The 17,478-nt window shown below is 37.6% G+C and overlaps 1 protein-coding gene and 1 long non-coding RNA gene across 3 annotated transcripts in view; one reads left to right on the top strand and one right to left on the bottom strand.

Annotated features, from left to right (window-relative positions):
- Positions 1-17,478, bottom strand: part of LOC135247708 (integrin alpha-M-like) — a 157,874-nt gene that overhangs the window by 108,013 nt on the left and 32,383 nt on the right. For both annotated transcript variants that reach the window (XM_064321478.1, XM_064321479.1), the window contains exon 3: positions 2,122-2,216. In XM_064321478.1, coding sequence (XP_064177548.1) covers positions 2,122-2,216 — 95 coding nt within the window. The remainder of the gene's footprint in view (positions 1-2,121; positions 2,217-17,478) is intronic.
- LOC135247706 (uncharacterized) lies at positions 12,238-14,567 on the top strand. Its single transcript, XR_010328276.1, has 2 exons — positions 12,238-12,582; positions 12,815-14,567. It is a non-coding gene; the product is annotated as an uncharacterized LOC135247706 (long non-coding RNA).

Here is a 17,478-nt window from a genome sequence, read left to right as displayed (position 1 = left end):
AGTGTAAAATAATAACGTAATGAAATAACTAATCGAAATGTGAAGGGCAACACATTCATTAGAAAGACAATATCAATCACCAGAAGCAGAAGTGTTATAAAGTGCAATTCCCCTTTAACACAGGAAATGTATGGTAACATGAAATGTGTGGAATTGTGAAAAATGCCTAGATCTATGTTCGTATTTACAATTGAGGCAAATAGCCATGCTTTCAATATTAGTATGTGTTTCAGTGTTAAAAACAAGAAAATACGAAAAGAAAAAAAAAATGGAAGAAATACAGTCCATTTCTCATGCTCCAGGAAAGATATCCAGTTCAAATTCACATACTATTTACGCATTAATTGTTTTTATCACTTTCAAGTAGTCATTTCTAATTATCCTTCTATAGACAAAAAGAATCAGTATCGAAAGTTTGCATTTAAGTTTCAAAAAGAACACACTAACAGCACCTTATGTCTGTACATCACCATCACTAGTTAATATCAACTTGCTGGTGCTTCTCAACTTCAGATTTCAGCATGTTCCACAAAAGGATTTTCAGGTGCTCATATCTATGTTCACCATTTTCCCCATGCCAGCATAGGAATCCAAGAAGCATTTCCTCCTGCTCTTGGGTTTCATTGACAACAACACCGTACTCCTCTAAGTTTTCCTTAGTGGGATCTAAATCCCTTCTCTGTGACATATTTTCTAATTGGCTGACACTGAATGTGCCTGTGTTCACGTTTTAGTGTAAAATAAGACTAAAAGTGAATTTGAGCTCAGCGGAATTCAAATCCCTTTTTGCCCAAGCAGAAGTAAAGACGTCATTTCATACCCCAGTCAAGAAAGCACAATATAATGTCCCTGAACCTGATTCTGGGATTTTACCTGTAGGTGAGTGAGGTGCCCACATAGTGTTCAGTTGTTCTTGAGGGATTTAAAACTTTTCATCCAACAGTTTCCCAAGAAAGTCCAATATATCATCCCCCTCACCTCTTATACACTCACCGGCCACTTTATTAGGTACACCTGTTCAACTGCTCGTTAACGCAAATATCTAATCAGCCAATCACGTGGCAGCAACTCAACGCATTTAGGCATGTAGACATGGTCAAGATGATCTGCTGAAGTTCAAACTAAGCATCAGAATGGGGAAGAAAGGTGATTTAAGTGACTTCGAACGTGGCATGGTTGTTGGTGCCAGATGGGCTGGTTTGAGTATTTCAGAAACTGCTGGGATTTTCATGCACAGCCATCTCTAGGGTTTACAGAGAATGGCCCGAAAAAGAGAAAATAACCAGTGAGCAGCAGTTCTCTGGGCGAAAATGCCTTGTTGATGGCAGAGGTCAGACTGGTTCGAGCTGATAGAAAGGCAACAGTAACTCAAATAACCACTCATTACATTACATTACATTTATTTGGCAGACGCTTTTATCAAAAGCGATGTACAACAAGTGCATTTCATGGTCATAGACAACTACTAAACACAGGTCTAATAAGGTACAATACTTATTTTGTACAGCTATTTCTAGCCAAGAACACAGTTTAGTTCACACAGTGAACGCTATTCTGACCTAACCTCTGCAAAGCCAACTAGGCAGAAGAATAAGCGACAGTATTAGGACAAATACAAATTACTAAAAAGTGCTGGGATGGGGCACCATGTAACAAGTGTCATAAAAGCGGGGGGGTGGATTTAGAGTGAAATGTACAGAGTGGTGGCAGTTAGTCTAGGTATAGTCTGAAGAGCTGAGTCTTCAGGCCACAGCGGAAGATGGGTAGTGAGGGGGAGACTCGTTACAACCGAGGTATGGAGAAGAGAATCTCTGAATGCACAACCCGTCAAACCTTGAAGCAGATGGGCTAGAGCAGCAGAAGAGCACACCCAGTACTAGCAAGTACCTAATAAAGTGGCCGGTGAGTGTATATTCATAAATAATTTTATTTTAGCAATGCTTCTTTTCCAAATACTCAAGTCTATCATTTTCATCTTTCATTCGCTGTAACAGATGAGATGAGATACTTTCTGGTACAGTTGGATCACCATTTTATACATGACAGCATAATTCCATAGTCCATTAAAAAGCTTGCTCTCTATCAAATACAGTACAGTATATCATGTAAAATAATGGATACCTTCCATGTGAAATGGTTCACAGCTTGTGTTGGTTGGAGAACACTTGTAGATTCTTCCAGTCCCATTTCGAAACATTGGTGCACTGGCAATAATCCTAAAAGAAAAAAAAAGATGTTCGAATCAGACATATTCTCAACCAATAAAAATGACATCTGTTCAATTGCAAGTTGCCAACTGGCTCATTTGTAAAACTTAAACAAAAGAAATGTCAGTCCATTCCAAAGAAAATAGCCCCTATACCACAACCTAAAAGGAAATAATTTGTATCAACATAAAAACAGTAACTAATCGTTTATCAAGATTATAGAATGCTGTTTGAACTTTGAAAAATATGGATCATTTCACATTTGGAATCACGCACCCATTACAGTTAGTTCCCTTTAATCTACGCGGCACAACCTGCACAAATTAAGTGCAATTCAATTAGTCACAATATTCTGTTCATGCAACAACATGTTTGGACATTTAAAAATAAGGAGTATAAATATTGTTTTATTTTAGTTACAACATTATTCATGCATTCTATATATACTAGAAAGTATTACTTGTATTATTTTATCATGTTTTAATCATCTCTTGTAATCGTTCTGAACAATTACTATCCATCGCTTTTCTGTTTTGGGTGTTGGAGAACCATGGCGTATCTTAATTGATGATCAGGTTTATGGAGCCACGTTGATGTGTTTTAGCCCTTTGTTGTGATGTTACATTAGAAACTGATGTGTTAAATAGCTTCGGCTTTATAGGCAGGAATGTACTGAGTAATGAACTGAAGCCTTGCATGAGAAGCCCGGTCATGTGATTGTTTCACAAATGCTGAAAAAAATCATATTATTTGTTTCAAAATACTTCATTTCTTGAAATTGTGAAGGGGCTTCTAGTTACTAAATACATATAGAGCAGTCACCTAGCAGAATGTATCTGATTGATATGGATGAATGCATTGTGCATAAGAGGTTTTATTTTTAAAAATCTTTAAAACTGCAAGTGTTTGGATTAATGTGATGTTATTAAATAATACATGTTTATTTTGTAGGTTTGCAACAGCAGGATAGAATTAAGTAATTGAATCAATTTCAGTTTCATTGCTTCTTGCAAGGTTGCCTGTGTTGGTAAGGCAACAAACCCCTTCCACTAGCAACTAATGTAATGGACTCTTAATTGGTAAATGTCATATTTACTTATAGAATTATATATAATTACATGAAATAACACTCAAAATTCACAATTTTTGACATATGCTACATCTGTGTTATTTTTCTTTAAAACATATTAACAATCAAAACTATAATATTCAAAAATGCACTTATACGGCAGCTTAATGCTCATGTTGAACTCCTCGACAACAGTAGGATGGATTAATTAGAATTAATTAAATATAGCATCAAATCAAATGTATTTGTATAGCGCATTTTACAGAGAACTGTCACAAAGATGCTTTACAGAGAAATAGAAGGAAAACTAGGGGAAAATTAAGCCTGAACTCCCAAACAGCAAGCAGAGTTAAAAAAATTCCTTGGTGGGAAGAAAAAAACTGAAACAGTGGTGAGAAAAAACTCCACAATGGGAGGAAATCTTGGGAGGAACCTGGCATCCTCTGATGGCCAACGTAGAGGTAAAATGGACCGTAACAGAAATGTAATTAGGGATCCATCAGAGCAAATAATAAAATGGGTTGAGCAAGTTACTGTTGAGATATTAAACTAGCTGGTGAAGTAGAAAGTCCAAAAGAAGGGGTGTATGATATTCAGTTTAGAGGGGCAGGATGATGCATCTGGGGCTCCAGGTTGTGTTAAGCCTTGGGCTTGAACCATGGGAGTGAGTGGCTTGGGAACTCAGACCAAGGGAAGTGTAGAAGCCCCAGGGAAATATATAGTGTCATGCATCTTGTGGTGTCCTGGCCATATAAAACACATGAAGAAAAAAAAATGTGATCAGACAAGGTAATTAATTCTCTTAACACCACATGGTAATCTATTCCTGAAAACATGACCTACACCAGCCTCACTAAAAATATCTAGTACCTCTTTAGCCAAGGAAAGTTGTGACACATCCCAATCGAATATTTTCATAGTGAATCTATAGGCATATGTACAATCTGTTCTACAGTCTTATACCATAGTTATTTTATGTCTAATACCACAAGGGTCCAAGCTCATGTACCCATTAATGGCCAAATTAGGGTCAAATATATGCACATCCAAGAAGCTATGCACACCCAGGATTGCACTGATGGCTTTGGATAGCATTACATTGAACATGGTCACTGAATCTCCCTATGCCAGAGACATAATCTAATACAGGGCAAATATATCCTTCATAAATCTTGGTGTAAGAATGGTATCCTAGATCTTTACACACTTTCATCTTCATAATCCCTTTGCATAGATACCAAATCTACCCAATCCTAGCCCATTTAAGGGGTATCTTATTTAAAGCTTTATAACTCCAGTTGGGAGCATCACAGAGACTTGATAAATGAAGCAGGACATTTGTTCCATTTACAATACGAATAACATTCATTTATATTCATAATTTAGGAAGAAATAAAGTGCCACAAATTAAATTGCCTAGTCAAAAAAGCAAAAATAAATTTGCTCTTTTTTAGTTTGCAATGAAATACTGAGAGATCCCATATATCAAACAGGTTAAACTATACATGTCCTGGATCAACAACTAATTGAGCACAAGTGAGTAGAATCTAAGGGTGGATATGCAGAACTCTAAGCAGTGTACTCAGTGTCTCCAAATCTATCCAAAATGTCTAAATTATAAATTGCTGTAAATCACATTATCATCATGTAGGCCTATTTCACGACAAATCAACTGTTTTTACTCAAGAAACTCACTGTTGCATCATTTTCAAGTGGGAATTACTTTCCATCAGTAAGTAAATAAAATAAAAAAGTCTAAAATATCTAGGGGTCCCGAAACATATCCAAAACCTCTCAAAAAATGAATAAAATGCTTTTTTTCCAATATAAAGCATATAAATGTGCCCCCTATGAAAGTTTAAGATGGAACATTGATATCAGATTTTAAAATAATGCACAAACATTGTCACACAATGTGGTACAGCACCTAAATGTGTAATAATTAACTCTCCTATGTTTTTTCTGTACTCTATAGTATGTAATATTTTCTTTTATGGGGATGAGACGACATTAAAACAATATTCAACCGTCCACCACGTTTTGGTGATCACATCCGGTGCTTGAAACAGAAACCCTACTCAGCTAATGGCTTAGCTACCAATGAACGCTTACAGTATTACAGTGAGAAATATACTCATTATAAAATACCACTAACTTATTTAAAGACACTCAATTTCACATATAACCAAAATATTTTGAGCAGTAATACTTACATATGGACAATGAAATCTTATCTGTGTTCAGTAGATAGAGACAGGGACAGAAAATCAATGCTGCCCGCTTCTGACAGTCCAGAAAACAGTATATCAGCTAGGTCTATCAGCAAACAAATGCCTTAGCCATGCTCAGAAGTTGTTAAGAATAATCAAATTTTCCAAGAAATGAGGAAACTCATCAATGAAGTTTCACCAGGTGCAGTATCTTGTACTGCTAGCACAGAGAGAATATGTAAGGAGGCGATGATGAGAGCAAACGTTTGGTTACGCCGAGCTATAAAACGCTATTCCAGAAGTGAAATTACGCATGTTATACATTGTTTAAAAGCTTATTCTGTCACCTATTGGACAGATTGATTGTCAATCAAGTCAGATTGTACTACAAAGGGTGACAACACCGTAAACAACGTGTGTGGTATTACGCACAGCTATTTTGAAAGGTTCCCAGGCATCACAAATTAGCATATATTTCACAAATGGATTGTCCAAGACAATATATGACCACTCAGTCTCAAAGGGGACATCTCTATGCGTAAAACCAATGGTAAGGTTGTATATTTATTCCATATTTAGTCCCAGATATTGACAGTAGAATGACATGGTATCATTTTAGAAAAATTTGTCTTGTTTATTTTGTTATTCAGTGAGCAGCATTCACACTGCTGTATTGGCATATCTTAGGGTTATTGTTTGGTTTATCTTGTTGTTATGACAGAATACAAATTTTTAGTGGTGAAAGAATATTTTTATGAATGCTCAAATGAACACTATTGTTGTGGGTGGGAGGTGTAGTTGCAGATGAGACTGCAGGGAAGGTGTGCTTCTTAAACTGACGACCAGCACAACAATGGTGACTCTGTATTTGGTATAGTTGTCCCAAATGTCTACTAATATAGCCCAAACACAGAGTTTGTGTTTTCAACTCATAGTTTGGTTGCAGTAGCACTGAAAGTGTGAGTTGAAAAATCTAAGGATGTTGGCATCATGGGCACTCTGGGATTACGCCAACAAGTTGATTAACACACCCAGAGCTCCACCTACTGAATCTGATAGTGATTTTATACTCACATCATAGTATATTGCAAAAAAACTTGAAAAAATATGTGACTTGAAGTAAATGGGGTGACATCACACAGCTCTATAAGATTGGATTCTATTCTTTTTTATTATATTTAAATATCTTCAAACAATCGTAACACACAAAAACAACATCCAATACAGTAAAAAAGGAAGAGAAAAAAGTAAAATGAATGAACAACGCAGAACACATGACAAGTAGACTTAAAAAACAGACAACAAAATTTTAAAATAAGGTATATACCCAAAATAAGTTATATACAATCATACTAAAAAAAAAAAGTGAACAGACATACTTAATGATACGTCTGCTCTCTATATAAAGTTAAAGTATTTATTCTCTCCTCTATAATATTTATTTACTCTTTATATATGTACAATTAATTTGTGTGTATGTGTGTTTGTCTATTAGTATGTGTCTCAATCATTGTGACAAATCAGTGTTCCTCACTCAGATGGTCATGTTCCTAGATCAGAAATGTTACCACTCTTAAAAAAGTGTAAGAAAACGCCCCATATGCTGTAAAACTCTGCAGCTTTATTCTTTATTGTATATGAGATTCTTTCTTGGGCCAGACATGCAGAAAGCTCCTTAAGCCACTGGCTAAGAGGAGGGCAACATACATTTTTCCAGTATAAAGCTGGAATCAATTAATTCATTTTTTTCTCATTATAACGTAAAGAAACTTTATTTGGATTAAGACCAAGGATACATAATTTCAGTGAAATAGGTACTGGATGTTCTGTAATTTCTGAAATGTAATCTATCACTCCTCTCCAGGACTGTATTTTGGGCGATTTCCATAAGCAATGGATCAACGTCCCTTTTTGAAAACTGCATTTAATACACACTGGGATTAAATACTGGGATTAAATACATGTTGCTTTACTGGTGTGATACATATTCTCATATTCCATGTATGTTCTATAAGTCTCAGCCATGTGTTAATTGTTTGTGATAGAGCTTTTGTACATAATTCATTCCATTCAACCACTGTTATATAATCTTGTAGGCCTTGTATTCACCCATGTCTTTTACACCTTGTTGTGTCTTTGTGGGATGCAACTTTTTTACTATAAATCATTGAAAGCTGCCCTATTCCAAGGCATTTATTCAAAGAAAACAAAAATAAATAAAATTCCTTATTTGTAGGCACAATGAGAGTGCTCCTGACAAAGGGGTTATTAGCACACGTCTTAATTTTCTTTACAGATGTGAAGTACATATATGAATCAATAGAGAGGCCTTGCACTATGGTCATTTCAATATGTACCCAGGACACGTATGGTTTCCCAGAGAACTAAAACATTGCTGATCGTATTTGGGCTAACCGGGGCGACATAGCTCAGGAGGTAAGACCGATTGTCTGGCAGTCGGAGGGTTGCCGGTTCAAACCCCGCCCTGGGTGTGTTGAAGTGTCCTTGAGCAAGACACCTAACCCCTAACTGCTCTGGCAAATGAGAGGCATCAATTGTAAAGCGCTTTGGATAAAAGCGCTATATAAATGCAGTCCATTTACCATTACCATTTACCAGTAGTACCATTTTAATTTGGGGAATTGGAGTCCTCCCCTATCATATTGGAGGTATAGATGTGAAAGACGGAGCTTGGGTTTTCTATTATTCCAGATAAATCTGGAAAAGAGTCCTTTCATGTTGGTGAAAAACAGAGACGGTGGAGCATAATAAACGTAGGTACAATATTCTTCTTTAAAATGGTAATGCAACCTATAAGAGAGATCAGCATTGATATCCACCTTTTCAGGTTCTGACTTACAGAAGTTATTGTGTTCTCAAAATTCTGAGCAACCAGATCTAACTGTAGGCACATTCATTTCCCAACTCTCACAACCAAATGTGAACATGGTGAAAGAAATAACACAAAGTTGGCAAGCGATTTGGTGTGTGTATTACGCCTCTTACATTAGTAAATGACACAAATACCTGCCCAGACATATTTATTTCTAAATGCAGGCTAAATATTGCGAAAATATTGGTGAAAATCCTAACAACGATGTATGCTATGATAGGAATTCAACTACAAAGGACAGTAGGTGACTTATTTCTGAGCAGTTTTTCACTGAACCAGTTCAAGAATGAGCTTGCATGACCGAGTTGGGCTCTCTTGTCAGCCACTGCGTGGCTCTCATTACTATTACCAACATAAGACACACTACATTATTAAAGTGTAAGCATCAGCAATTACAACACAAGTGGGATTTTTTTCGTATGTGCACTGTACGTATTACAAATACTATTAATGTCATTAAATCAATGACGCAAAATCACTTTGTACAAGTGGGTCAGACCGGTCTTTCATTAGTTTCGTTCAATTTGTTTGTCTACTGAAATTTCGAAAGACTCAAATGAACAAGATGAACTAATTATGTTGAACTTACTGAATGACTCAAATGAAGAAAATGAACGGGTGGTACTAAACCTACTGAAAGGCTCAAATAAACTAAATGAACTGAATATGCTGAACCTACTGTGTCACGGGCTGCCCTAGTAGCCCAGACGCACAGCAGAAATGTGCAGGGAGACCGACTGTCATTTTGTAGACTTTATTGGCAAAAAGATGTGGTGCACTAAAACTGGTAGCAAAACTGACCCTCGCAAGAGGCAACCAGCCACTGTCCATCGGCCCTTTTCCTCACCATCAGACACACATTTAAACTAACAGGGACCAATCACATATGGACACCTATACATACTTAACACAAACCACCTTACAATGAAGGATGGGTTTAAACGAATAAGATGAGTTGCCAATAACTGATGCACTGGCATGACCAATAGCCTATTATTGCATTAGGGTGATTAATTAATGAATATAAGGGTATTCTTAATGTCCCTAAAACCTCCTCCAATATGGCAAATGACTTATCCCAAATACACACACTAATCCAATTAATAAACAAACCTTAAAATATACTATTGAAACATACACATTCAGTCACAGACACACCCTCCCCTAAGGACCTAACCCCACTCCATCTCTCTCCAGTCACTGAGTGTCATTGAGCCAGGGGGTCTCTACCATGACATACCAAAAACGCAAATGAACAAAATGTGCTGAAAGATTCAATTGATACAAAAACTCAAAAAGTAGCCTACTGAAAGAGAAACAACTCGCCGAGTGTATGGCGTACTATTGCCTGCTGCGAGCAGCAGCAAGACTAACAGAAACAGGAAATTCTCTGTAAAAGAAGTGTTTAGGTTTTCAAAATAATGTCACGGGGATGTTTATAATTTGAAATTTTTAAACGCTACATGGGCATATTCCCCTCGTGATAAAAATGACCACATTAGCACATGGGCTATTTCTCTATACAAAACCCAATGGATGCAGCCTAGCAAACTGTTATTTTGCTTGTCCTTAGAAAGGGTTTCCTTGTTCTTAATTATATAATACGAACAGATCATAATACTTAAATTTGACTTATTTGTGATTGATATTATACAATTAAATGATGTTGGACGTAATTGCAAATCTTTATGTCAACAACAACAAATCAAGAGAAATAGAAATACATGACTATAAAATATATATAAAATCCACACTGAAAATATAATAAAGGTAGCCAATGGCAAGATCTATGATCAAGAAATTACAATGAAGGAAAGGAATAATAATATTAATAAGGAATAAGAATAATTAATATAAACATATAATCGGAAAATAAATAAAATAAAAATACAAAAACTCTCTTACATGAACCACTATAGCCACATAGCTTATATATTTTATATACTGAGTAAATTATTGCAAATTGGCATTCAAGAATACCAGCTCTCTTACTTTTTATGCACCTATGCACTGCCAGGACCTCATCACCACCAATAGCCTTTCATTCATCGCCACAAAGCAATAATTAACGAGTCCTCCATAATAGAACTATGTGGAATGGGTGAAAAAATGTAATCAAAGACATTTTTCATGTTGGATCTTTAATCTGATTGGTTATCGCACCATGTTCCCTGTCTTTCCGCCCACTTGCCTCACATCACCAGCCATCCCAGTATGCCTTGCGGACGCAAAAACTTGACTCCCAATGAAATGAATGGAGGCAATTACAAAGTTGTTTCTTGACAGAGGATGTGTGGCGCAGAAAGGTTATAAGACTGATATTGCAAAATAAATGTTGCAGTTGCTAAAAATTTTGAAGTGTTATAGAAGTAAAGTCTGCAGTAGCGTTTTTGTCGATAATTATTGAACTAAGGGTGACTTCATACCACGTGAGAGTAGCCTGTGCATGGGAAAGACCCCATAGTGTTGTGCTCAATGAAGAGGTTTATCTTGGTGCTAAAAGAGCATACATTCTTCTAATAAGAGCATACATTCTTCTAATGATGATGGGTAGTACCTAAGCAGGAAAAGGGAAATACAGTTTCCCCCAACAGTTAAAATGCAGTGTATCGAGCACTTACATTTTGCTGAGTTGTAAGTGAGCCAGCTCAAGCCAGACAATCAGAAATAAAAAAAATATTTGGCAAAGCACATTTTGTCTTAACTCGAATGACTCAAAAACCGAAAAAGCCGATTCATTTTGATGTACTGACTCAAATGTACTGACTTATTTTAAAGAATTGAACTTCCAAACACTAATAGGTATGTGAACCACAGTGTGGTGTGTTATCAGTTACATCAATGTTTCATCATTAACCATCATGAGGGGCAAATTTATATGCTTTATAATGGACAGAAAGAATTTTAAATAAGAAAGGCCCTTCCCCAAACTGTTGCTACAATGTTCTCTAGAATATCATTGTATGCCGTAGCATTAAGATTTCCCTTCACTGGAACTAAAGGGCCTAGCCTAAACCATGAAAAAGAGCCCCAGAGTTTTATTCCTCCACCACCAATCTTTAACAGCTGGCACTATGAATTTGGGCAGGCAGCATTCTCTTAGCATTCGCCAAACCCTGATTTGTCTGTCAGACTGCCAGATAGTGAAGCGTGATTAATCACTCCAGAGAATGCATTTCCCTTGCTCCAGAGTCCAATGGCGGTGTGCTTTATACCACTCCAGTCCACTTACAGTTGGTCAGGGCAACTCGAGCAGGGCAGAGGTTTGACAAACTGACTTGTTGGAAAGGTGGCATCCTATGACAGTGCCACCCAAAAGTCACCAAGTACAACCCATTCTACTGCCAATATTTGTCTATGGAGATTGCATATTTCATCCACCTGTTTGCAATGGGTGTGATTGAAGTAGCCAAATCCACTAATTAGAAGGGGTGGCCACATATTTTTGGTCATGTAGTGCATGATTATGTAATGATTTACAGCAATGCACAATACTTTTTCCTTCATAGATCTTTAGTAGTTCCACATATCAGACTTTTGGTCAAGATCAGGACTATAGTTTTATCTGTTTTATATATGTGATCTGTCCACATTTCATTTCAGACTAAAGAAGAACAACTTCATTTCTGCATTTTCACCAAGATAATTAGTGGGCTTGCTTCCGGGCAAGCCCACTCTTGCTATCTTGCTTTTTTTTTTTTATTATCTGCACTTTCTGCCCAATTTTTCTAGCTCTAACTACTCCTAAAGTTTTTGCACTACATTCAAACTTTTTACACCAAATGACCGGCTAGGTCCAGACATTGTTGCTTGTATTCAGATTTTTTAAATATTCAAAACTATTTTTGTGGTTACTCCATAGAGCAGACCTGGGCATTTTACGGCCCGCGGGCCGGATGCGGCCCTTTGGTTGACTCTGACCGGCCCGCGTAAGGTTCATAAGAAATTACAAAATAAACTTTTTTTTTTTTTTTTCGTATTTTCTTATTACCTCATACGTGGATTAAATGTGCATGGCTTTTATTTTGAAGTTATACACCCTGTGTTTTTTACGTAGTGCATAGGGACGTAAGGTACGTACGTGATGCGTGTTACCACAGAGCTGAAAAAACTGCTAAAAAAACTTTTCGGCTCTGTGCGTGTTACTGAATGGACGTTAGCTGTCTCGACGACTTTCACCCCCAAAATGTCAACTAAAGAAAGGTAGACGCTGAATGCAGGGTTTTCAAGAAGACATGGACTGCAAAGTATTTGTTTACTGAAATCAGAGGTAAAGCGGTGTGTTTGGTTTGCGGGAACCAGATTGCAGTGTTAAAGGATTACAATTTGAGTCGGCATTACGAGACGAAACATTCAGAGACATATAAAAACTTGAATAATGCTGAAATGGCGCGGATATCGGAAGATTTGGTCGTTAAGCTACAAAAACAGCAAGGATTTTTACAAAGCTTCACACATCCAGGGATGCAGCAACCAGGACCAGCTTTGTAATTTCCCACAAAATCGCTAAAAACAGTAAGCCATTCTCAGAGGGCGAGTTCGTAAAAGAGTGCTTGGTGGACTCTGCAGCCCTACTATGTCCTGAAAAAAAGAAGCTTTTGAGCACGTCCCGCTGTCCAGGCGCACCGTGACAAGAAGGATCGAGGACATTGCGGTAAATTTGGAACTTCAGCTGCAACGTGATGTGGCAAATTTTGACTTTTCTCTTTGGCTTTGGACGAGAGCTGTGATGTCCGTGACACAGCCCAGCTACTTGTATTTGTCCGTGGGATAACGGACTTCAAGATTACAGAGGAGCTGGCAGCAATGCGCTCAATGAAAGGGACAACGACGGGGAGCGATTTGTTCACGGAGGTAAATGCATGCATGGACACGCTGGGACTGAAATGGGACAGACTGACGGGTGTTACAACGGACGGTTGTCCAAATTTAACAGGGAAAAATGTCAGGCTGTTGAAACGTTTGCAAGATAAAGTGACTGAAAACAACGCAGATCAGAAAGTAGTATTTTTGCATTGTATTTTACATCAGCATGTGTTGTGCAAGTCAGTGCTTAAAATTGACAATGTGATTGATGTTGTAACTAAAATAGTTAACTTTATTAGGGCACGAGCATTGAATCACAGGCAGTTTGTTGCACTTTTAGAGGAGCACGAGACAGAACATGTTGATATCAGCTATCACACAGCTGTGAGATGGCTCAGTCTGGGTAAAGTGCTAAAAGAGTCTGGGATCTGAAAGCAGAAATCCGAGAGTTTTGTGAAAAGAAAGGCAGAGACATCCCAGAGCTCTCAGATGAGAAGTGGATGGCAGATTTTGCATTTGCTGTTGATGTGACCGCACTGATGACTGCACTGAACACCAAACTGCAAGGCAAGGGCCTTTTCATCCATGAAATGCACAACCTAGTGAAGGCTTTCATGACGAAGTTACAGTTTCTTTCGAGGCAACTGGAGAGCAACAATCTTACTCACATGCAAACCCTGAAAGAAGTCACACCATCAGATGATAACCTCCGCAGGTACTCATCCATGTTAGGAGCACTGCATGATGAGTTTTCAAGGCGATTTAAAGATTTCAGAACAATGGAGAGTGAAATGCACTTGATTTCCTCTCCATTTACCTGCAATGTGGATGATGTGCCTAGTGATGTCCAGCTGGAACTCATTGACCTGCAGTCTGATGCAGTACTCACAGAGCACTTTAAGTCACAACCACTGCTGCAATTCTACTCTTCTCTTAAGCAAGAGAAGTTTCCAAACATGAGGAGACATGCTCAGAAGATGTTTGTTCTCTTTGGATCTACCTACAATGTGAACAAACATTCTCAGTGATGAAGTTTAATAAGTCCAGATACAGATCCTTTCTCACTGATGATCATCTGTCAGCTGTGCTTCGCATCTCAACCTCAAACATTCACCCTGACTTTGATGCACTTGTTAAAGACCAACAGAGACTAGATTTCTCTCACTGAACAAGAAAAAACTGAAAAACGCAGAATGAGTGACAAGTGAAAATGTTTTAACTACAAATGTAGGCATCATTATTTTTCTAATATGATGTATCTTACTGAATTTGGCTGAAAATGGTCACTAATGTAATGAATCAAAAACTGTTCAAATGTTCACATTTTGTTAACCATTATTTTAGGAAATTTTATTGAGTAAATGTCATTTTTCCTAAGACAACCTCTCTTTTTCATTGCTCAATTTTAACTTATACTCTTACCAGTCTTACCAACTAATCAAAACAATTAATATTATGCAGACTTTTGTCCAGCCTTTTGGTCCGGCCCTCCATAATATTTTCTTGTTCTCATGTGGCCCCATGTAAAAAATAATTGCCCACCCCTGCCATAGAGAGTCACTCAGGACGTTTAGTCAAACGCTGTAGTAGGACGCATGCACAGGTGGTCAAAGAATTGCGTGTTATGCATTCAAACGATAAAGCGCTTCTCGTCACATTAATAACGCTAGTTAAATCAACCGGCAGTAACCTGCATCGCTGCACAAAACACTGCACAAAAAAGTTATTTCCAGTCATTTTGGTGTCACCCCCCTCTGATGGTGTCACCGGTGCAGTCCGCACCCCCGCACCCCCCTAGTGATGCCTGTTTAGTAGGACGCACTTCCAACGGCACAAGATTTTTAAGCACAGCTTTATCGCCTACGCTAACATGTTAGCGTTTCGCCTACTTTAGTTAACCTAGTTAGCGCATACGGATGCTATCCTGCACGCATGAGTAGGACCTACGGACACACAGCTACAACCACCGATACAGATGTATGGACACATGGACGCTACAACCACTGATACAGATGTATGGACACACAGAGGACAACAAAGAACGTTACAGAGGTGAGGATATGCCATAGCTAGCTAGCTATATAGTTAGCCAAGTTTTACTCATGACACTTTAGGATATGACTAATCCCTGGAACATAATCGCTACTTGCTGATCCCCGGTTGTATACGTAACGCTACGGTGCGCCGTGGGTCTGGACGTGCTTCTTCTGAGCTATGCGCCCTCAATGAAATTCATTGAGGTTTGAGGACAGTTCCAGTTGGAATTTGAAGCAAGCCCACACAATTCCTTCTGGAATTGTAACCTTTCTAGTTGCATTTGAAGCACTTTATTTCCGCCTAAATTATGAATATAAATGAAAGTAATGTAAGAATGGTAAATGGTACCTATCTAGCTTCATTTAAGCCATTTTCCAAGTCTCTGTGATGCCCACATCTGGAGTTGCATAGAATCTGGGCAAAGGGGTTAAGGCCCCAATGGCCTTGTGCTGACATGTATCCTGTTTGATAAACACATCATTGTGGTTGTACTGCCACTCCCTTCTGTCTTGTATTTAAAAATAAAGTGTGGGTGTGGCAGGGCAACCACAGTAATGCACTCATCAAGCAGGATGCGAGTCAAAACCCGAACCACACAAGATCAGTACAAATGCAGAAAATGTAATATGGAAGCAGTCAGACAGACATCCCTGAGGTCCATGACCTTTTTAAGAAGGTGAAATTGCACAGAATTCCATTTTTTATATCCATGAAATAAACATGGTAAAGCATTTTGTTTTGTTTTTTTTTTCTTTTTTTTACAAGGTGCACAATTGAGACTAAAGTGAGCCTACAAAGGAAAATAAAACAACTGGAACCAATCAAACAGGTAGATTACAGATACAAAATGCATTAATATTAACCAAGCAGTGTCATGGTCAGTTAATATTCATTGCTAATATTAGGCTGTTCAATCTTCACTGATTGATGTCCTGTTCATCATACAGCACTATGAGTAAATGAATATTAGCCATTATCTAGAAAGCATGACATCAGATGCTGACTTTGGTTAGAGCACTAGATAGCCATTAGATACCCTAGCTTCCATTAATAGCAGTAGCTACATAACTAGTTTGCAAAATACTATGGCTGGAGAGCTAGATGTACTGCTGTAATACTGTAATGTGAATAGCAGCCTGCTTTCCTAAAAGCCAATAGTGCATGGTACATTAAAATGAATAAGCAAATTATTTTATATTTTACCTTTACATATAGCCCTAGGACTTGAAATGATACTAGAAAGGTTACAATTCCTGAAGGAATTTTGTGGGCTTGCTTACCCATGGGTATGAGCAATATGTTTTGTGGACTCTAGAGGGCACCTAAATGAACATTCTACAATGCTTTCCTATGGGGAAAAAATGCTGACAAAAAGTTGAATATTTCAAAAGGTTTAGAATATTTCATTTTGGTGTAAAAAGTTGAAAAAGTGAATGTATTGCAAAAACTGTAGGACTAGTTAGAGCTAGGCGGAAAGTGCAGATAATAAAAATAAAAAACATATGAAAGATATCAAAAGTGGGCTTGTCGAAGCAAGCCCACTAAAAAACATGACTATTCTGTACAGAACATTCAGTCACATGCAAACTTGGAGTGGTCAAGCTCTACATGTCAACATGTATATACTACATATAGAATTTGAATTTTAAGGTTTTAAAATAATTTAAAGAATTGTGCTTTGATTCTCCTAAAAGAAAAAGAAAAATTACACTCATCCTGCTAGCGTAGTTAAACCCACTGTACAGCAGCTAACTAGACTGCTTTGCCAACAAGACAATATGACCACAATGGGGAATGTACTTGCTTCAAATTGAAAGGCTGTTTTGTGTGTACATGTTCACACATGAACTACTGATTCATTTCCTGAGGAAGCTAGCTGAGATGAGCTCAGCTCTACAGTGTGAAAATGACAAATAGGTTGCAATCATCTGTTGCAAACTCTCAAAATTTCCCACTGTGCAGCATTGAAAACAAAAAATATGAGTATAGGAAAACAACAAAATTAACAGAATAAGATTATAATGTTTGGTGTCCAGGAATTAAAATGTTTTAAGAATTGCTTGTAAATCTTGTAGTACACAAGGAGGTATTGTCTTTAAACACATCCACTCATGTAACATGGGTAATTCTAAATATGCCACTGCCATGGGAAAACTTATTCTGAACTGTCTAATGTAGTTAATCCAAGTAAAAGCAAGGGCACATTACAATGTAATATTAAAACCTGTGTAATTTAAAATAAAATTTTTGGTAAAA

Source organism: Anguilla rostrata, chromosome 2 (assembly GCF_018555375.3).
Source record: "Anguilla rostrata isolate EN2019 chromosome 2, ASM1855537v3, whole genome shotgun sequence".
NCBI lineage: Eukaryota > Metazoa > Chordata > Actinopteri > Anguilliformes > Anguillidae > Anguilla > Anguilla rostrata.
Note: the sequence above shows the minus strand (reverse complement) of the source record. Positions and strands in the feature narration are given on the sequence as shown.